This window comes from Amblyomma mixtum, chromosome 5 (genome assembly GCF_055824585.1).
Source record: "Amblyomma mixtum isolate Tamu chromosome 5, ASM5582458v1, whole genome shotgun sequence".
Taxonomy (NCBI): Eukaryota; Metazoa; Arthropoda; class Arachnida; order Ixodida; family Ixodidae; genus Amblyomma; species Amblyomma mixtum.
In genome coordinates, this window is record NC_143016.1 from 133,641,150 (window position 1) to 133,663,272 (window position 22,123).

The 22,123-nt window shown below is 46.2% G+C and overlaps 1 protein-coding gene across 1 annotated transcript; it reads right to left on the minus strand.

Annotated features, from left to right (window-relative positions):
• Positions 1-16,577: 16,577 nt before the first annotated feature.
• LOC149343781 (uncharacterized) lies at positions 16,578-20,197 on the minus strand. Its single transcript, XM_089547068.1, has 3 exons — positions 20,152-20,197; positions 18,842-18,993; positions 16,578-16,940 (listed from the first exon to the last, which is right to left on the minus strand). Exons 1-3 carry the CDS (start codon positions 20,195-20,197, stop codon positions 16,578-16,580), a joined length of 561 nt encoding a protein of 186 aa, XP_089403194.1.
• Positions 20,198-22,123: the final 1,926 nt, after the last annotated feature.

Consider the following 22,123-nt stretch of genomic DNA (forward strand, 5'->3'; position numbering starts at 1 on the left):
TACAGATGTCATCCGCGTATATTGAGAGTTGCGCCGACTGTGGTAGTATATCGACAAGCCCGACAAGAGTAAGGTTGAACAGCGTTGGGCTGAGCACTCCACCCTGCGGGACTCCACGGGAAGTGAAATGAGAAGATGATGGGCATTCCTCTGTCTGCACAAAGAGAGATCTGTTGGATAAGTAACTACGTATCCAGCAGAATACGCGACCACCAAGCTCGGAAGCTTCCAGAGCGTCCAAAATAGCCTGGTGGGTTACATTGTTGTATGCGCCCTTTACATCCAGGAACAATGCCGCGGTCAAGCGCTTCAAATGTTTTTGGCGCTGGACGGATGACACTAGGTCGACCACGTTGTCAATTGAAGAGCGTCCACGTCGAAACCCGGACATTATATCCGGATATATGCGGTAGCGCTCCAGGTACCACTCAATGCGTGTAAGTACCATCCTTTCCAGTACTTTGCCAACACAACTAGCCAGCGCAATTGGACGGTATGATGTCAGGTCAAGAGGCGATTTTCCTGGTTTCAGGAGCGGAACTAGACGACTGGACTCCCACTCGTCTGGAACTGTGCCCTCATTCCATGATTTGTTGCAATGCTCCAAAAGGACATGCCTATCTTCTTGTCCAATGTTTGCAAGTGCAGTGTATGGCACACCGTCGGGTCCCGGCGATGATGATCGTCTGCAATAAGCCAGCGCGGCGTCAAGTTCCTCCACGGAGAAGGGAAGGTCCATCCGAGAATCCCGAGCAGGAACATCGCTGCAATGCAGCGTCGCAGATGGGGCAGATGGTCCTGCTACCCTAGCGCAGAAATCCTCAGCTACCTCGACCTCGCCACGTCGTTGGAAGAGTGCAAGAGACTTGAAAGGGTGCAGCTGGTGTGGGGATGTTCGAAGGCCACAAACTACATTCCAGATGCGTGACAACGGTTTCCGTGGATCAAGCGTTTCACAGAATGACCTCCAACGTTGTGCCTGGACTGCTTGAATTCTGCGCTGAATTTTCTTTCGCAAGCGCCTCGCATATCTGAGGGCAAGGCTCGACTTTGTGCGTCGGTACCTACGCTCGGCCTCCGCCCCAGTGATCTCAGGCGCTGGGGTTAGTTGTGCAGTTGAGCCTCTGCAGTTTCCCATGTGTTTTTATTGCGACAGCAATACTGCTAGCACTTTTCTGCCGTCGGTGGAGGTCGTTCCTTCGCTCCGGCGCAGCTGCGGCGCACGACCACGTGACAGCGTGCCGTCACCACCAGAGGAGAGCAGGGGCCCAACTCGTCTCTTCGGCCGTAGTCGTTACTTCGCTCGGAGCAGCGGCTACCACGTGACGGCCTCCTCGGCCCGCTGCGTGAGGGTTCTAGCTAGGAGAGGATTAATTAATCGATTTAATTAAATTAATTATTCATTCAATTTTTTTAATTCAATCATTTACTTTATAAAATCAATTATTAATTCAATTAATTATTGAAATCAATTTTCTTTAATTCCGAAGAAGAATCTATGAGTAGTGGGGAACGATATAATCAGAAGAAAAGAAAACGCCGTGCGGAAGAAACGCCGGAACAGAAAGAAGAGCGGCTTGCTAAAAGAAGATTGCAGTATACAGCCAAGAAGAAAGAGCAGAGCATTGTGGTGATTCGAGACGGTGACATCGTGGCTCAGCGACGTGAAGAACAAGAGATAAGAGTTGGCGAATTCGAGTCTGCTACGCGTGAATTCGAGAAACGAAACTACCAGCAGAACCAAGCGCAGCCAGGTGTTATTGCTTTCGCAGTCAGCCAGGCTTAACCAAGCTAAGCCTTCAGCCAATTTTTTTTCTCCAGCTCTAACCCAGATCTAAGTCATCATTCGCTCATCTTTGATCATAAAGCAAATTCATCGAAAACAGACTCACTGTAACTTGTAATTAAAAATGGTTGGTTGGTTGGTTGGTTGGTTGGTTGGTTGGTTGGTTGGTTTATGGGGTTTAACGTCCCAAAGCGACTAAGGCTATGAGAGACGCCGTAGTGGAGGGCTCCGGAAATTTCGACCACCTGGGGTTCTTTAACGTGCACTGACATCGCACAGTACACTGGCCTCGAATTTCTCCTCCAAAGAAATTCAACCGCCGCGGCCGGGATCGATCCCGCGTCTTTCGGGCCAGCAGCCGAGCACCATAGCCACTGAGCCACCGCGGAGGCTTTGTAATTAAAAATAAATATCCCGTTAATAGCATTCAATGGCGCATACAGCTACATTTATGGTTTCCACCTTCTATAGATCTAGTGTGGACAATTTTGGTCACTCTACGCTGCTGTTCGTTCTGTCTGCTCCTGGCTAAAGAGAAAAGCATAAGTAGACAATAATGCACACACAGAAAATGAGTCGTCCACAAAAATAAGCTGTTATAAACTAAACTGTTATAAACTGTTATAATAAACTGTTATAATATTTTCAGACATACGTTGCTTCCATAACTGCCACGACCTACCTGTACTTTCAGCATCGGCGTACAAGGTACCCCTGGATAAGTCCACTTTTGGAGGGTTGACGCACGCTTACTACATTGCTGTTGCTGACGAAGCAATTCTGGTTGGTCGGATACTGTGTGAACCTGCGCGGGAACTTGCCCAAGATGAGACACTTGGTAGTGAGGTGAGGAAATATGAATTGCCTGCCACAGGTTTCGGCGCCTTTGTCTTTTCCTGAGTTCTCAGGTCTCTCACAACTGACTGTTCTGCATCAACTATTCAGTGACAGGTAGCAGTTGATCTTTTTGGTTTTTTTGTTTGTAGAAGCTTCCAGGGGCTTATTTCTTAATTTAAATTTCGTTTGGTGTAGACAATATTATTTTCCACATGCGCAATGCCTGCCTTTTTGTTTCTTTCGGTGACTATATGGAGCCCTGTGCGGACAAAATTGGACTGGAGTTTATCTTGCCTCTTCATTTTTTTTAAACTACAGGGTCTTCGTCAGTAAATAGAATTAAAGTGTCATGTTAAGAGTTGAGCTTCGACATGGAAATAAACGGAAAAAACGAAAAGGCGGAAGTTACGACGGGGCTGCGATGAAAAAAACATTAAAGGAAGATTTGTTCCATGGACTACGTTTTTGTATTCTCGATGCAGTCAGAGCTGAACAAGATGGCCGCGCATCAAATTGTGTGCGAGCTGACGACAATCAAGGAGCTGCCGTTTAACATCAGGACAGCCAGAACTTGACATTAGACGTTCTACGAGTAATTTCAGGCCTAGAAACTGGCTCTTGCTCCTGTACAAATCGCTTGCCTGGTCAAGAATGAATTTCTGTAGCTTAGCCTGGAACTCTTGTGTGGCCATTCAACTGGTACAAATGCGCTTTATTCGAATTCTCTATGATTAACACTTAGGTGGGAGATGTTACTTTAACTACATTCGGCTCTTCTCATCTCTTAGGAGTGCTGTGCTCTCCACATGGCCCGAGTTACGTGATGCTGTTTGGTGGCGGAAATTTTTGCACCATGCATTTGATTGCCCCGTGTTGGTAGCACCGCTTCATTTAAATGTGCCTAGACCAAACGTCCGGAGCAGCAGGACATTCTATACAGCTGGTGCAAAGAGTATATGCCTAGTTATACGCTTTCAACATGCTTGCTTGTTGCGAAATTTTTATCTAAAGTAGTTTTAGATTCCAACTGTTCTGTTAGCTGTTGTTAGCCAATTTTTTCTCCCCTTTAGACGATGACAATAGTTCAACTACGTATGCGCACAGCTATCAGTGTTGTTTTTACCGTTGTGTAGATGTACAAGCTGGCTAACGCTTCATTCATGAATGGTTTATGTATCACAGTGCACCACTGAAGGCACAACTGCTCTTTGTGGGCATTTAAATTACTCAATAAATAAACAAATATATGACATTTTCTTGCCATTTATGTCCAGTTCCGAGCCGATGGCTGCTTCTTAGGATCCAAAATTTGTCAGTGTCCTTACATGCGGTGGAAAAACGTGCCTAACCAAGCAACGGCCCCAGCCCGTTAGTGAGACTGAGCAAAGAGCGGTACGCACTAGTCGATAGCTTTTAATTAGAGACGGGAGCTTCCTGATCTGCAACAACGCGTATGAGTGATCGGATCAGTGACTATAAACTAGGAATAGTGTAACTAAACTTCAACGATACTTCAAGGATATAATTCAACAAAACTTCAGCCGTATAATTCAGCGTATTTTCATCAGCCTCTGAATTTGCACTGGCAAGTAAAATGCCTAGTTATACCCTTCTCAAATCGGCAATCTTGATACCCATTCAGCCAATAGACACGGGAACTTTAAAATGGTATGGGCACAGACTGCTGCCAAGCTGCAAATTTCATTTGTTATTGGAAAGTAAGAATCAGAATCAGAATCAGAATTTTTTATCAGTCAATCATTTGTGCAGTGTACAATGATATGCAGAAGGAGGTCCCATAGTCGAATGACTGAAAGGGGACCTCCTGTTCATAATAACGTTGAGTTCAATAAATTAAGCGCAGCATTTTAAGAATGAAAGATGGTACCAAATTAAGACACAATACAAACATTTGTAGACAAAGAACGCAAACTAAGGAACACATACTACAAAGAAAAGGAAGATAAAAAAGAAAGAAACAAAGAAACTAATGGCCAACTGTCTGCTATCAAGAAGTGTTTTAAGGTCTGTTTAAAATTAAATACCGAACGCGAGTTTTTAACATTCAAAGGTAAGGTGTTCCATAGGGAAATCGATGAGTACTGAACAGTCTGCTTGCCATAATTAATACGAACTTTTGGTAGGAGGAAATTGTTGTTAGAAGCAAACCGGGTAGTATTGGAATTCGTGAGTGTGGAAGATAAAAACTCAACTGTTGGTAATTGGTTGTTGATGACTCTGAAGAACAATATACCTAAATGAAATTTTATGAGCTCTGAAACAGTTAGGATATTGTTCATATGGAGTAAAGATCTCGCGTTAGTAATCAGCGAGCTGGATGTAATAATTCTTATAGCTTTGTTCTGGATTACCTGAGTTGATGCAAGGCGAGAGCTGTAAGTATTACCCCAGCATGTTAAGCCATAAGTGATGTGACTATGTATAAATGAGTGATATAATGCGATCAATGTGTTAAAGCTAAAGTAGGGTCGTGCTTTGACAAGCATTCGTATCCCAGGTGCCATTTTTTATTAACATAAGTATTATGGTCATGATACTTCAGATGGTTATCGAGGTGGACACCAAGGAACGTAGCAGTGTTAGAGGGAAATATAGTTTGGTTAGCGATATTAATAGACGGAATAGAGGCTAACTTTTTTTGACGGCAGCTGAATAGCATGAATTTTGTTTTAGAGGTATTAATATGAAGCATATTATCGTTACACCACCGAATAATATTTTGTAGGTCATTGTTTAGTTTAGAAATGACACGATCTAAGTCGTTATCGGAGCTAAATATAGTAGTACCGTCTGCATATAAAATGCATTTTGAGGATGACAGATAATTAGGCAAGTCATTAATATATATAAGAAACAAAAGTGGACCTAGAATGTATCCTTGAGGTACACCTATATTAGTAATTTGAGGCCTAGAAAAAATGCTCGAGACGCAAACTGTTTGACTTCTATCTCGTAAGTAGCTTTTTAGCAGGATAAGCGGTGGTGCACAAATACCTATTGATTCAAGTTTAGCAAAGAGAATGTTGTGAATTATTGTGTCAAAAGCTTTTGTTAAATCAATAAAAACTGATGAAGCGTGAAGCCCTTTATCTATTGCATTCTTTAGTTGGTCAGTAAGTGTAATGAGTGCAAGATCTGTCGAAAAACCTTCTCGGAATCCGTACTGATGAGGGGAGAGGATGTTAAACTTATTGAGGTAGTTAGTTAAACGGTTTTAATTAATTTTTCAATAATTTTGCTGAAAAAAGGTAGCACGCATATGGGTCGGTAGTTAGATGGTAGTAAGCGGTCACCCTTTTTATAGGCGGTGTTACGACTCGCCTTCGTCGTGGGGAAGACAACGACATGGCAGCAGCGAAACGCCGACAAACCCCGAGACGCGCGTTGGGTGAGCGCCTGGATTGCCACGGAAGCCGCGTCCGTCTGCCCGGTTGAGCGAGCGTTTCCCGTACACCGAGTGTGAACGCGCGTTCGAAATGCGCGCGAACGCCGCTCATGGACATTTCGGCGTCTGCGCTACGTGGTTGGCATCGTTCCCCTCTCCCAGCGCGTGACGACGGCGTGATCTCTCGGGAGTGAGTGAGTACGGGTGTGTCTGTGGTTGGTGCCAGTGAAACCCGGCCCCCATCTAGGGACCCTAGGGAAGGAAACTCTTAAAACGCCGGCAGCGGCACGGCCGAAGAGCTCTTTGTCATCATGGTCTCCTGTTGAGCTGTCGTGATGCAGCGTTCCTGCAGCTCACTTGTAAATATTCCTGTATAAATTCCTCTTCATTGTCTTTTCCCAGCAGCCTCGTCTCAGACGTCCCTCATTTACTCTCCGGCACACGACCATGCTACCACGTCCGTAACAAACTGGTGGCAGCGGTGGGATGATGCTACCTCGTTTTTAACAAACTGGTGGCAGCGGTGGGATGTTGCTACCTCGTCCCTAACAAACTGGTGGCAGCGGTGGGATGATGCTACCTCGTTTTTAACAAACTGGTGGCAGCGGTGGGATGTTGCTACCTCGTCCCTAACAAACTGGTGGCAGCGGTGGGATGTTGCTACCTCGTCCCTAACAAGCTGGTTGGCAGCGGTGGGACGCGAAACATCGGACGCCAGCGGAGAGTGGCGGACAACGGGACGCTGAGCAGCAAAACGGCGAGTCGGGGGCAGTGCAACAGCCCTGTGTGATGACTGGTTGCCTGCAGCGGAACGACTGCGCTGGATTCTTGGCTGCGAGGCTGATGGAGACAACGGACGCCAGCGGAGAGATCTGTTCAACGGGACGCTGAGCAGCAGAACGGCGAGTCGGGGGCAGTGCAACGAGCCCTGTGTGTTGACTGGTTGCCTGCAGCGGACCGACTGCGCTGGATTCTTGGCTGCGAGGTTTGGTGAGTGCGGGACTTTCTTCTGCTGAGTTTTGCCAGGCTTTTGTTAGTGTCAGAAACAGAGCTGGTAATTGGGTTGTCGTTGCTGCTGGGTTAGTTGCAGCAAGACAATAGCGGACAGTAGAGAAGCAGCACTCGGAGCAGCCATGGATTTGAAGACGCTGCGCAAACCAAAGTTACTGGAGCTTGCGAGAGAGTTGGGTCTGGAGGTATCAGACAAACTCAGAAAACCAGAACTGCTGAAGGCTATTCTTGCGTTAGAGGCTGAAGATGACGAGCTTGCGGAATGCCTTGAGACCATTGAGGAGAGGGAATTGGCAAAAAGAGAACAAGAGGAACGCGAACGTAAAGAAAAACAAGAGAAAGAGGAACGCGAGCGTCAATACGCTTCGGAAATGAAGCGTCTCGACATAGAGATGGAACGCGAAAGAAAGCTGCGGGAAGAGGAATACGAAAGAGGGATGCGGGAACTCACGCGTGAACTTAACACGCTCAGAAGTATTAGAACGCGATCTCGCTTAAGAGTTTTCAGAAAAGGGGAAAATTTCAGAACTTTTCTAGGAAATTTTGAAAGAATTTGCATGGAGGAGCAGCTAGACGAGGATTATTGGCCAATTGTGTTGATGGGATTCCTCCCATGTTAACCTTGTAATGTCTGGGCGAGGTTGTCTGACGAGGATGCCCACAACTATGCGATAACCAAAAGTGCGCTCCTCCGATACTTTCGTATTCCCGCGGAGGCAGATTTGGAAGGCCAAATTGACGGTGGTAAGCTACACCGCGATAGTGTCAGGGACCGAGTTAGAAGCTCCGCTCAGTCGCCGGATGACACGAGTGCTGTGCAGAAGTGGCGGCATAGGACAGGTTTGGTCCAGGAAAGAAAGGCCACTTCGGCAGCGAGGACCGAGGAGTTCGGTCAAGAAGCTAGCGAAGAGTGCAGACCCACAAGCCGTGAGGGCTCGGGGGATAATGTAGGCACTGAGGCTAGCAACGAGGAAGAGTGCAGATCCGCCAGCCGTGAGGGCTCGGGCGATAATGTAGGCACTGCTAAAAATAAGGAAAGGGGCAATGCGTTGGTTTTGAGCCCAGAGAAGCATGCACTTTCCGGGAAGGAGGCTGATTGCTGCGATCGAGAAGGTAGCACCCAGGACAATAACGCTACGTTAGCCGAACAGCGTCGCATAGTTCAAGTTCCGGGCAAGAGCGTTAGGGTAGTAGGATCGATTAGCAAGCCTCAGGAGAGCAAGTTATGCCCAGCAGAAATTAAAGGGCAGTCGGGACACTTAAGTGCTGCGACACGCAGTGACTCATCGAAAGAGCGAGCCGATAGTTCGAATTCTAGTAGAAAAGGCGGCTCGCTGCTGAGTGATAAAGGTGATGAGAAGGCTGAGTGCCCCGCGAGAAATGGAGGCGCGCAGGGCCGTTCTGCGAAGGCAGTTTTAGGAAGGCGACCACGCGCAAGGAGAGCCAAGACGAGGGGTGCTCTCGAGAGAACGGACGAAGTACGGGCCGAGGACATTGTAAAGTTAAAGGCCGGCCAGCAGCGTAATCGTCCGAGGCTATCATCACGGCACTCCATATGCGTCAGGCACCGCGCTAAGGCCAGACTAGCTCGGCGTTTACAGACAGCGCGAAAGCCACCTTACCCATTGTGGGGACGCTACGGTAGCAGGACGCGTAAAACTCGCAGCGGGCCGCAGAGGACGCCCAGCTACCGCATGGAAGAACGCCGCAGAACGCGTTCCAGTCGAAGGACACGGTTGAATCGAGAAAGGAGTCCTCGTAGGCGTTTCTTTCATACGCGACCGTCATCCCCTCGCATTCAAATGTTCAGACGCTACTCAGGTGTTGGAGACACGCGGCCGGGGTGCGGAACAAATCAGTGTCGCGTGGCGTCTGAGACTCGCAGGTGTTGAAGCGCAGTTAAGCCCTTCGAATTTTGCGAATTGTCGGCTGCTAAAGCCACTGTTGGTGTGCGACCGCGCAGGGCGCGGTTGAAGAATAGGCGACCCCTTTGAGCCGCGGCGCGGCTCGTTAGCAGCGGATTCCGAGGATGTCTCTGCTGTTTTAAACCATTCCTGCAGAAAAAGCGTTTTGCAGAAAAAAAAAGTGAGAAAAAGAAGTTTTGAGCAGGAATAGATTTCGGACGCGTTGGTTACATTGGAAGAGTTCCTTTTGGACAAAGATTGTTTCGAAAAATGCACTAGTGGTGCCCATGTGTAGCAGCGTCCGTTAAAACGCGAAGTGCTAGCCAGACGGGCCATTTAGGCCACTAGCATAAGCGCCTGGAGTCGCTTGATTGTTTTGGAATTTGGGAAATTATGGTGACTTTGGCTCCGATGTTGAGCGAATCTTTGCGGGGATATGCAAGGTGACGGCAGTATGCTGCTATGCAGAATGAAATAATGTTGTGGTCATTACTAATCGGAATACATCACAAAAAGGGGAGTCTCAAAGGTAATGCCGATAGCTTAAATTAAGGTCCCTAGCGCAAGAGTCAGCATCATAGTTGCGGTTTACTGGTGGTTTTTCTTCCTGATGCAGGATTTTGAACCGATTGGTTTTGTTTATTGTTTGATATTTGAGATGCGCTTTGTGGTGTAATGTGCCGATCTGTGGGAGTTTTCTGAGTGCTGCTGGACCACTCCCAGGAATTAATTGGCTTGGTAAGAGGGAAAGAGCCTGGCATCGCTTAGTGGGGATTGTGTCGTGCTTGCGAACTGAGCGGTTGGGTTTTCGGCGTGGTTCTAACGCTAGCGGAGCACGAGTCACTTTGCAGTGCCCTTTGGGAACCTGCACATGCGAAGGAAGACTTCGGGGTGCGCTGAGCTCCAGAACCGCCGAGAGACAACTGACTCCGGTTGAGACCAGCCTCAAGCGACATCCCTCCGGACAGCGGATGCTGTCCCCTGTCCATCGGGATCTCCTTCCCCCGGCGGGGCAGTCTGTTACGACTCGCCTTCGTCGTGGGGAAGACAACGACATGGCAGCAGCGAAACGCCGACAAACCCCGAGACGCGCGTTGGGTGAGCGCCTGGATTGCCACGGAAGCCGCGTCCGTCTGCCCGGTTGAGCGAGCGTTTCCCGTACACCGAGTGTGAACGCGCGTTCGAAATGCGCGCGAACGCCGCTCATGGACATTTCGGCGTCTGCGCTACGTGGTTGGCATCGTTCCCCTCTCCCAGCGCGTGACGACGGCGTGATCTCTCGGGAGTGAGTGAGTACGGGTGTGTCTGTGGTTGGTGCCAGTGAAACCCGGCCCCCATCTAGGGACCCTAGGGAAGGAAACTCTTAAAAAGCCGGCAGCGGCACGGCCGAAGAGCTCTTTGTCATCATGGTCTCCTGTTGAGCTGTCGTGATGCAGCGTTCCTGCAGCTCACTTGTAAATATTCCTGTATAAATTCCTCTTCATTGTCTTTTCCCAGCAGCCTCGTCTCAGACGTCCCTCATTCACTCTCCGGCACACGACCATGCTACCACGTCCGTAACAAACTGGTGGCAGCGGTGGGGTGCTGCTACCTCGTCCTTAACAAACTGGTGGCAGCGGTGGGATGCTGCTACCTCGTCCTTAACAGCGGGAATTATTTTGCCTTTCTTCAGTTCGTCTGCAAAAATCCCCGTCTTGAAAATTAGATTAACAAGAAAAGAAAATACATCTGAGATTAGAGGTGCGACCATTTTGATGTGGTTGGGGTGAATATTGTCAGTACCAGGACTTGTTGTTTTCTGATTATTTATGGCAGTTAAAATTTCATCGGGTGACGTCGGAGACAGGAAAAATGAGCATGAAATGCGGCTAGCCGTTCTTATATGGTGAGGTGACGGTGGAGGCTCGTTAGCGAAGAAGAAATCGCTAAAGACTTCAGCTATTTCAAGTGGTTGGTCATAGTCGACGCCGTTGTGCGAAATCCTGGATACTTGGCGATTTCGTACATTTCTATTCAGAAACGTGTTAACTACTTCCCATTTTTTCTTTGCATTGCTGCCCGCTTCAAATAGTCTTTGTTCAAAGTACGCCCATTTAGCCGCTTTTAATTGAGTCGTAATGTTGTTGCTGAGTTTTTTGTATATCGTGTGTTACTTCTTGTTGAAAGGCTGTTTTTTAGTTTTTTTTGTATAAGTTCTCACGCTTTCGCAGAGCAGATAAGAGTTTCTCTGATAGCCAAGGATTATGTGAAAAGGCTACAGCCTTTTTACATTTCATCTCTTGCGAGTAGGTTCCTATGTAGTTTGAGACTAGTGTCAAAAATTTTGAAAAGGCTACCTGTGGATTGGTGAGTGATTTAATCACAGACCAATCGGTATGTTTAATGGCATTAATAAATTTATCTTTTTGCAGAACCCTCCTAGTGCGAGAGGCTGAGCTGGGGTTCGTATTGTTATCGAAGCGGATAAGTATAGGTCGGTGATCAGTAATGTCGATGTCAAGAACACGAGCTAGTGGTGAAGATAGTAAATTGGAGAGAGCATGATCAATTAGAGAGCATCCTCCGTCATGGGCGACACGAGTAGGGAATTCAATGAGGTGTTCAAAACCGTAACTCTGGAATGTGCTAGTGTAGTTGACATACATTGGTGATGTTTTATCAAGTAAGTTAATATTGATGTCGCCCATAATAATGGCATTTTTGTTTTCTAGTGAGATGGCATGCAAGGTATGATCAAGGGCTGAGCAGAAATCAGCTACAGATGTAGATGGTGAGCGGTAAATGCAGCCAAATATGAAGTTTCTGTTGTCACTGCCAAGAGAGTGGTAATCTAATTCAATCCAAACAGATTCACAGTTAGGTACAGCTAAGGTGAGATCTTGCCTTCGTTTGTGAGTTAGTTCTGCAGAAACATATAAGCGAGTTGCGATTTCTGGGTTCTGTTCCGGGCTCTCCTAGTCGAAAATCTCAGCCGGTAGTTCTCTGATGTTGATGATGATGATGATATACTCAGTCTTAATGGCAGGGTGGATAGCGGATCTGAGGCATTGGTGCTGCTTCTACTTGACTTCGTCGTCTTCTGATTGGTGCCGCCTTCTCTGATGTGGGTCCAGTCCATTACAATACCTCCCCTCCGAAAAAAAGGAGCCGTCTTTACAACTTACGGGGTGGAGAGAACGAGCGGATCATAGTAGGGCTGCTGGTGCTCAACGCGGACAGTTTTACGGCCGCGGCAACGATGGTCCAAAGACGTGACAGGCTCGACAACACAGTCCTCAGGGGAGGTTTGTGAAACAACACGGTAAGCGCCATGGTAGCGGGAAAGCAGTTTCCCTGATAAACCATGTGTGGTGAAAAAGTCCCAGATCCAAACGAGAGTCAGTTGGATATGGCGGGGTAGGGTTGGTAAGTTCCCGGCTGTGTTTTTTATGCCACAGTCGCTGAGTGGTGAAGGAGCGGTCAAGCTGGCGGGCACTCTTCGGCGCACAAATGGGCTCCGGAAAGGGGAGTAGTTTCAGTGACGGCTGTAGCGGAGTATGGGGACAATAGTAGACGTGGGCTCACAGCCACAAAGGAGAAAAGAAGGAGAGAAGTGTGTTGTAGTGTGCGTAGCCGTATTATAGGCGTACGTGAGAAAGGGAAGGACTAGGCCCCAGTCTGAGTTAGCAAAGTCAACCTACATGGCGAGCATATCGCTGAGAGTGCGATTGAAGCGCTCGATAATGTCTTCAGTTTGAGGGTGGTACGCTGAAGTGAATCGGTGAACGATGTTGCATTTCTTAAGCAGGGCTTCAATGGAATGCGAAATGAAAACACGCCGCTGGCCACTTAGCACTTCCTGACGTGCGCTGTGGAGCAAAACCAGACTGTAAAGGATTAAGGACGCCACATCGTGGGCTGAGGCAGAGGGCAAGGGGACGTTTCCGCGTAACACGTCAAATGATCGACGGTGACGATCACCCCGCGGTTGTTAGCTGCAGTGGTCAGAAGCCGACCCAGTCGAAGGGTCGGCCATACCAAGGCAGCGGCTGCAGTAGGGCGGCTTTGTTGCGAGGAAGGTTGTTACGGGGTTGGCAGGCGGGATATGAGTGGATGACGTGACAAACAATGCGGAAAATACCGCGCCCATAGTACCGTTGCCGCAGGCGCCCATACGTCTTCAACACGTCGAATTGGGCGCAGGGGAAGTCGGATTGAAACAAGGCACAGATGTCAGCACGGAGGTGTCGATGAATGACGAGCATACATTTTCGCTCATCGAGGAGATATTTGCGGCGGCATAGAAGTCCAAGTCCGTCGCGGACGGCAAAGTGATGAGCCTGTGGCGAAGCGCCCTAGATGGAGGACGTCGAGATGGAGTAGACAGGAAGGCGAGGATAGAGGTAACTTAAGGATTCTTCCGCAGCTGGGCAGGCATATCAGCGATATCAAGAGTAGAGAAATCATAGGCACAGACTTCGTCCGAGCGGAATCACACGGAAGCGGTGAACAGGAGAGGGTATCCGCGTCAGAATGTTTGCGTCCAGAGTGTTAAATGACGTCGATGACATACTTCTAAAGAAGTAAAGCCCAAAAGGTGAGACAGCCAGAGTGATCCTTGAGACAGGACAACCACAGTAGGGCGTGATGGTCGGTGACGACGTAAAACGGCCGGCCGTACACTAAGGGCGACATCTGTCCGTCGCTACACATTACTTCTCAGTCACAGAATAGTTAGATTCCTATTTAGTTAGCGTGCGGCTGGCGTATGGAAGAGCATAATCCGGATATTCCGGTTTCCGTTGGGCGAAAACAGCGCGTAAGTATGAATTTCTGGCAATGCGCCGGGTTCAAAATGGCGAAGGATCGGTGGAGACACCAGGAGACGGCGTAAGTTATTCAATGAGGCGTCACAAGCGGGTGACCAGGATGTGAGTGTCTTGCTGCCGGTGAGAAGCTAACTTATAACGGCAATGACGCAGGCGAAGTTGTGCATGAAACGGCGGAAATATGAACACAAGCCAAAAAAACTGCGGAGTTCTTTCAAGGTAGTTGACTTGGGGAGTCAGCGCTAGTGCGAAGTTTCGCAATATCAGGGAAAACGCCATGCTTGGACACGACATGCCCTAACATTGTGAGCTTCTTTGCAGCAAAGGTATATTTTTTCAAGTTAATTTTGAGCCCCGAATGGGCAAGACAGGTTAGAAAGCTCTGAAGACGTTCTATATGGGAACTAAATTCTTTTGAAAAAATGATATAATCCAAACAGAGGTATGTCTCTCATTTCAGTCCGCTGAGAATATTGTGCATGATTAGCTGAAATGTGGGTGGGTCGTTACACAGTCCACGGCATCACGCTAATATAGGACACGCCATCGGGGCTGACGAAGTGGGTGTCGTTCAGCGGCAGCCTTCTCCTAGGGCGCATTTCTTTTTTTGGCGTTAGTACACACTACCGCTTATATTATACTAACACAACTGTAGCTTCTTTTTAAGCCTCAGCCCATATGCATTTGTTTCGTGAGGCATTAGTAACGTTGTGTTATTCATGAAACCGTAACGGCTATGAATAGTCGCTGAAAGAGCAGCGTACGACGTAAATATAGATACAGCAAAAGTCGCCAAAGAGAGCTGAAGGAGTAGAAAATGGGGCTTTGTATTTCATAAGTCCTGAAATTAACGTGCGCTTGCAAATTCTGAGCTCCAGCCCAGAATTCCTTCTAGAAGTAACATTACGTGTTCTTCCACCTTTGCTGTTTATTTGCATCGAAATTCGCAGTTCCATTTCCTTCGTGCTTCCTCTATTCTTCTTTGAAGTCTCACCCTTCCTGGCGGTCATCTACTGGCAGCTGCCTTATTCTCTTACATGACGGCACCAGCTCGCTGGAGCACATTGCGTTCGTACTGCTCCCACCGCTAATATACTCTACTCTGGCTGGTTGAGACAACAGTGTGATGGGCTATTGAAATGCCTAAAACAAAAGAGGCCTGTCGTTGTCATAATTTATACTTCAGCCAACAGCGCGATGCTCAGGAGGCGTCTCGTTTAGCCAATAATAATTAAAACGTCCCGTTCTTGTCACTCCGGAGATTTAAGAGATAAACCAATATTTTTTATCTTAGCTTTACTTTCCGGTCCTTCAGCATCATGAGTAATGTCTAGAGTATATTTGTTTGGTGTGAAAAGAACTAGAGGGATTAATTGTGGACCCCTTGGTTAAAAACATCTTCTGGGGTAAGAAATATCAGGAGGTCGATGAGCAATGGAATAGAACGCTTTCCAGCGCTGAAGAAGTGAGGTTTTCAGGAGTCTTTACTTGCACGCAGGTGAAAAGAGTAGGTTTCAATAAATAATATATTCAAAAATATTGGACTGCCTTGGGTTTCTATAGTTTGGGAGGACAAGTCTCTGTAGCCAGCCGCTTTTGTAACCAACTTTGAAATGTAGCATAGATGCCTAGAAGTCTCTTGTACTGTCATAGGTAAGCTAATGAGTAGTGTCTTTTGAGCATACTAATTTAGTGAGATGCAGGAAAGCGAATTGAGTGCTTTCGCATAACTTCAGCACGCGTTTACCGAAATGTAACTTCTTATGCTTGTTTCGACATGTTCCTCGATGAAAACATTCATCTCTGGGCCGAATAACTATTCCCTGAAGACTTTCACGGTAGCTGGTACCTCTGTTCAAATGACATCTTTAAAAGACCGTTACTGTCTCGTGCTTTCTTCCGACAGTACATTATGGTGTTCTAGTTCATGGAACATTGTCTAACAGAAGGTAAAAAAAAAACATCGCCTACTTAACGGACACCACACAGAAAGACGGACATCACCCGTCCTATCCGCCTTTCTGTGTGGTTTGTGTTAAATTGACTGCTGTTTTTTACCATTGATTAGGCAATGCTTTCTTCTCCTTCACATACAAAGAACCCTCGGACTGCTTCCGCCAGTGCCCTTAAAAAGCCTGACTCAATTAAGCACCTCTTTTTTTCTTTTATTGCCAATCTCCTAATACTTGACTGAAGTGCATTGGCCTCCATGATGTTGGGCCAAAAACATGATATTTCTGCGCACATCACACCAAAGCAGTCAAACACCGGGCCCGGGCCAATGCTTTGAATGCACTCGAAAACCAGAGTGCCCCGCCGGCAGTGGTCATACGACCCCGCCTTTCACGGATACTAGGCGAATGCACAAACCACTAGGACAAGGAGACAGTGCGTCACGTAAAATGTTAGTGATATCAGCAAAGTGGTTGTTCTGTTTTCGAATCTCCGAAATGGAACGAAAAATAAACTGATGACTTGATTTCTAGCTCTAATACAGGTCAAAATAACCGGGAACTCATTTGCAGACATGTGATGGACAACGAAAGGAATGTTTTATTATTTGGTGTGCTTTTAAACAGAAAACCAGGACATGTTCTCATGAATGACGTATAAATATAAAAATTAGTAAAGCACCTATCATGAAAAGATACAAGGCCTTGCAAGTTAAAAGCAAACTATCAGGAGTCAATTAATGTACTGTGGCGCCAAAGAACTGAAGCGGCCATGTTCGAACCTAGAAAATGGAGCATTACAATGAAATTGAAATTGTTTTTAGATACTTGAAAGCGGTGACAGGGCTGCTTTTTTTTCTATACCTTCAGTTGTTAGAGACTGCGAAGCTTGTTTGCCTGATGAAGTAGACGACGCCATGCTGCTTCCAGGCGTGCGCATACATCTCGGACGAAATCTGTCCCGTTTTCAGAGTCTTGGAGAGAGTAGCGGGCAACAGCCTTGTCGAAAATTTTAGCCAAAACTTTGGTGGCTTTATCCTCGACGCTCCTTTGCTCTGCGAACTGCAAGGGTTTCAACACTTTTTCCATAGCGTGTATCGGACTCTGCGCTACGGCTACTATTCCTTTCATGTAATCCTCTATATGCTTGCCGACCGGTTTGAAGGCTTTCCTGATCGCATTTCCCAGGCTGTCTGTCATCTTGTCCCACAGGCCACGGAAAAAGTACTCATCCATCTGTAGGAGAGGAAAATAACGCATCCACGTGAGATCATTTTGCTACAGTTAAGGATAGATGTTTTCCCTTCATGTCGTTTTAAAAGCACACATGAAATATTCTTGAGCCTTCGTTTAAAGCTTTGCTATTCTGGGATGGGCGTGCGCTGCAGTCGATCATTATTACGGTAAAGTGAGCAATCTTGACTGACCAGCTGAATGTAAATGGTTACAGCGAGGTGTATTTCAAGGAACACTGCATGGTTTGCAGCTTGCAAGAAGATAAATTCCGGTGCTCAGATTTGCTTGTTTGAGTTTAGCCGCTGTTGATTCAAGGTAAAGTTTTAGAGGCTTGTTTTTGAGCGTCGCCTTTTAGGGATGTGCAAATACTCGAAAAAATTAACTACCGCATCAAGTACCCTTCTTGCGATTCGTAGAATGAATGCAACAGTGTATGTTCAAAAAAATTTCGAAGCAATTGAATTCATTATAAAGTTTTGAGAGAGTTTTCAAAGAATTGGCAGGAAGTCCGATTACGCCACGTCGTAAGAATTTTTGACTGAATAGTGCTTCGATAACAGGACCGACTCCGACACTGCACTACATGCTGCTGCAATAGGTCTGCGCGGGAAGGGGGTGCAAAACCGTGGCGCTGTCTATTCATGTGGCGGCATTGATAATTCACATATATACTGCCATCAATGTTAGGCGACGCGACATGATTTAGCCACGGTTAGCAGTCTCTGCCGGTATGCCTGATATCTGAGGCCATGGCTTGAACCATTGGCCTTCTAATCAGCTGAGATATATTGCTAGTTTCTATCCTGTCGGCATCAGCTAAAGCTAATGACAGCATCACCGATGTCTGTGCTGAGGCGGCTTGATTCTCGCTTAGTGAAAGTTGAGCTCTCGTTTGCTGAAAACGAGCATCGATATCAATGTCGCCCTTTTTTACGTGTTGTCGGCAAAGCTGACAGTACACGATGAGGAAATACGCGTTTTATTTTATTTGTTGAAAGTTTACACTCTTTTGCGGTGCTCTCCAAGCACTGACTGTAGTTAGTGAAACTTTTTGAATGAAAGTCGTCTGTCTCCATTTACCACCCATTAAGACAACGCAAGGTGAAGTTAAAAACCGAAATTTACTTATTTCAGTCGCCAGTAGCCTGCAGCTGTTAGTTAATACAGGTAGCACTGCGCTACAAATTAGGCCCAAAAGCCAAGGACATTCGTTCGTGATTGCGAGAGTACTATACATTAGGTGGAGACACGTTTCAACCCCCTTTTTTTATAGAAACGGTCATATTTAAATCGCTGTGCCATGTGTAGGACCTACCGCGCTTGTTGCAAAAAGCGCATAACACCAAAGTGACCGTTGCTCTAAAGGACACTGCCTCTAATAAGAATGTGAGCGTTGCGATGAAACAACCCATAGATTTCGTATATAACGCTTCCTTATCCATAACCGGAGCACGCAGCCATGTGGCTTGATTTGCAGCACTGCCGGTTTCAAAAGTAGAAGTTGCGAGTTTGAGTTTCTCTTTGCTCTGCTCCGCGATTGTTGCGTGGCCGCCGGTCTCACTAAATATGTTGGCGTGGATTTCCGATGAAGGTACACTCCAAAAGCGGCTTTTATGAGAGCCGCTTCTGTGGGCAAAGCAGTTATTAAGATCCCAGTAGAAATATACACGTCAGTTCCAAATCAGAAAACATGGCGACGAAATTTCTTTTAAATTCATGAATACAGCGAAATTCTCCTTGAACCTAACCCGAAAGAGAACTAAATATCTTTAGACAGACTTTTATCATACGAGATGCTTCTATGCACGCCTAAGTGCAGTAGTAGTTACGAGGCAATTAGTGCTTCGAATAATTTTGATATTTCTGTAGCTGTTTTTCTTTTTTTTTCAAAATATTCTCACCTTGTCGTCGAGTTTCTCGAACCCCACAAGGTCATGTTCCACGTCACGGAGGATCCGAGCCACAAGAGTTGCTTCTTCTGCGATCTGTTTGAAGTCAACGTCGATTTCTGCTTCGAGAGGTGACTCATCCTCGGGAAGCTTGTAGGCCACAGCTAGAAGTAAACAGATCATCGAAATCACCGAAAGAGTGCTCACCAGCAGAATATTCCTCAAGGAATTCCATCTATATATGAGAGGTGGAATATTCTCAGAGTACCTGTATACCTCAGCGCAGTCCACCTGTGCACAACTGTCACCTTGCTGCTTTCGCTCTCTTGCTCCCGACTAAAAACGAACGCATACACCCACTGGAGCGCGAAGAAAAAGCAATCGTATTCTTTTAAGATAACATAGCATGGAAAGGACAGAAAACAGACCGACACACTGAGTCGTGTCCTACACAGTTTTCTCAGGACGAATACCCACAGACTAAAAGATCGAAGGAGAGTAGTCGCACTTTATGAAACATTTGCATGTTATATAGCCGCCACTTGTAGTTGACGCTACGCACGTGCTATCACTGACGCAGGTGGCACAAAAAACACGGCAAAGTATTTGAATAAAGAGGTTGATGCAGCAGGAATGCACAACAGGTCTTTGTTTCTGAACAAAGTCATACCGCGTGGAAGGCTGGACACATAGTATCTCCGCACTTGAACAACTTTAGCGCAGAAACATCTGTCTTCCTCTCGTTTGGCTCCTCCGAGCGGGTGTGCACGATGATGACCATTCATGCAAACAATGCAATCACTCTGTTCAGAGAGACCGTTTACTATAGTTTTGATGGCGCGAATTGCTTTATTCCCCAAGTACCTTCTTTTTATGATATTTAGCTGCCTTGCGTAACATGCACCTTCAGAAGTACGTAATGAAGGTTCCTCGCCTGCGCGGAAAAGCAGGCATGTAGCAATGAGAAGGACATTAATTGTACATCAGATGACCTGGTGTAGATGCCTTGGTGTAAACTCGGACACAAATTTAGCCATGATTTCTGAATTACAGTCGTCATGTTTATCATCAGCCCACCTAAGATCACTAAGTGCATATCTTCCGTTGTCTCCAATTAACCCTGTAAAGGTGCAGCCGCAAATACACTATCTCTTCAGTCTCCGAAAATTCTTCAGGGTGCATAACTGTATGCCTCGCATGTAGTTTTGTGAAAGGTTTATGGCCTTGTTAGCTATACCAAATCGTTTCAGATGAGGTGGGTTAGGTTTGTCTGCTCAGATTTATTCAGGAGGTTTTTTTAGTTGTGTCGTTTTTCTACTCACATGCGGTTAAGAACAGAGCGCAGAGAGCGGCTAGCGTGATCTTCATGGTGCCTGTAAATATGGAAAGGAATACATATCACTCTCCTGAATTCAGAAAAATAAAACGGAGTTACATTGCAGTTAACGGAAACACTTGACCTCTGGCAGGTAACGGCTCAGCCTTCATGTCACGGAAAAAGTAAAAGTATGGCGATGGAAGAGAAAATGCGTTTCTTTCTTCAGAGGTTATGGGCAATAATTAGTCAGATGCATTTCACCTCCACGACCGAAAAACTTTTAACCTGTTCTTCTCGTCAATATCCTACAGTTAGCATTTTGTTTCCTTTCTGTATTTACTGAACGATTGCTAGCAGGGGATAAAAGAGGTGCGCAGAACAGTACACCTTTCAAGTCAGCGAATAAGTGATGTTTCATAGTAAGAATATACATCTGCTCGCAGTGAGGAGTTCACCTGAGGAACACATAGTTTAGTTCAGCATTAGATCTATGATGAAACCTTGTCGTTGCTATGCACAATTTGGGGAAAGTATACTCACGGCTGAGGAGACGATTTTCGGTGAGTGTTTTCCTAGGTGTTGCTTCTGAGTTCCTCTGAGTGCCCTTTTATAGTACATAGACTGAGTACGGCACTTATTTTGAATCCTACTCAGACAAGAGACGGGTCTCAGGGGACAAAAAAAAAATGCGCACTGCCACGCCACTTCAAAAATAATCAAAGTAGGGCAGCCAATAAGAGACAAAATCAATCAAGACGCATGACGCCTAATCTACAAGGAACTAATTTCACTGTTACATTGCCATTTCACTGTTACATTGTTAGGACCTAAGAGGTCTTTTTGGAACGAAGCTGATAGAATGTCCGAAATCAATACCGTGTATGCGCTATCCAAAGTTCTATGTCATCCCTATCATTCGAACAGATACGAGACGGGCCTCAGCGGCCAAAAAAATGCGCACTGTCATGCCACTTCAAAGATAATCGAAGTAGGGCAGCCAATAAAAGACAAAATCAATGAAGACACGTAACGCCTAATCGACAAGGAACTAATTTCACTGTTACATTGTCATTTCACTGTTACATTGTCAGGAGCTAAAAGTTCGTTTTGGAACGGGGCTGATAGAATGACCGAAATCAATACTGTGTATGCGCTATCCAAAGTTCTATGTCTTCCCTATCATTCGAACAGATACGAGACGGGCCTCAGTGGCCAAAAAAATGCGCACTGTCATGCCACTTCAAAGATAATCAGAATAGGGCAGCCACTGAACGACAAAATCAATAGAGACGCGTGAGGCCCAAGTTACAAGGAAATAATTTCAGTGTTAGATTACCAGGAGCTCAAAGGTCATCTTGAAACGGGGCTGATAGAATGTCCGAAATCAATACGGTGTGTGCGCAATCCAATTTCCCCCCTATTACTCGAATGAAATCGGTTCCTTATCTTCCCCTCTGCTCTTTGATATGGAGGCATGCGAACCAAGCTTGATGTGGAAATTCATCGCGTGAGAAGCAAGGATAATGCGAAGTAATAGAATGTGCCGTGCAGTATTCTGATGAATTTGGGACACTCGAGTGACTGTCTGTGATTTGTAACGTATTCATGCCCAGAAAGATTCTGAAATGGCACGTCAACTTTAAAATCTCCCATAGCAGATGTCGCAGTTAGCTAGTAAGGTCATGCATCAAAACAAAGTTGTGTCTTTGAGGAGGCTTGAATTGCTTTCGACTGATATACTTTCGAACTGACGCCATTGCAACAGGGCACTGCGAAAAAAATGTTTACCCCTTGTCCATGTCTGTTTATTTACTGGCAAGGTATACTTTTGAGCTACGTAAAGTAATTTTCTTGTAATTCACGCAGCTGAGATATTTGGCCCGCTTTCAACGCACTTTGATGTGTGGGTCAGCGAATGCCAAATTCGCTAATATAATTTTGCTAAGGTTAATTGTTTAACTTTTAGTTCGGGGTTA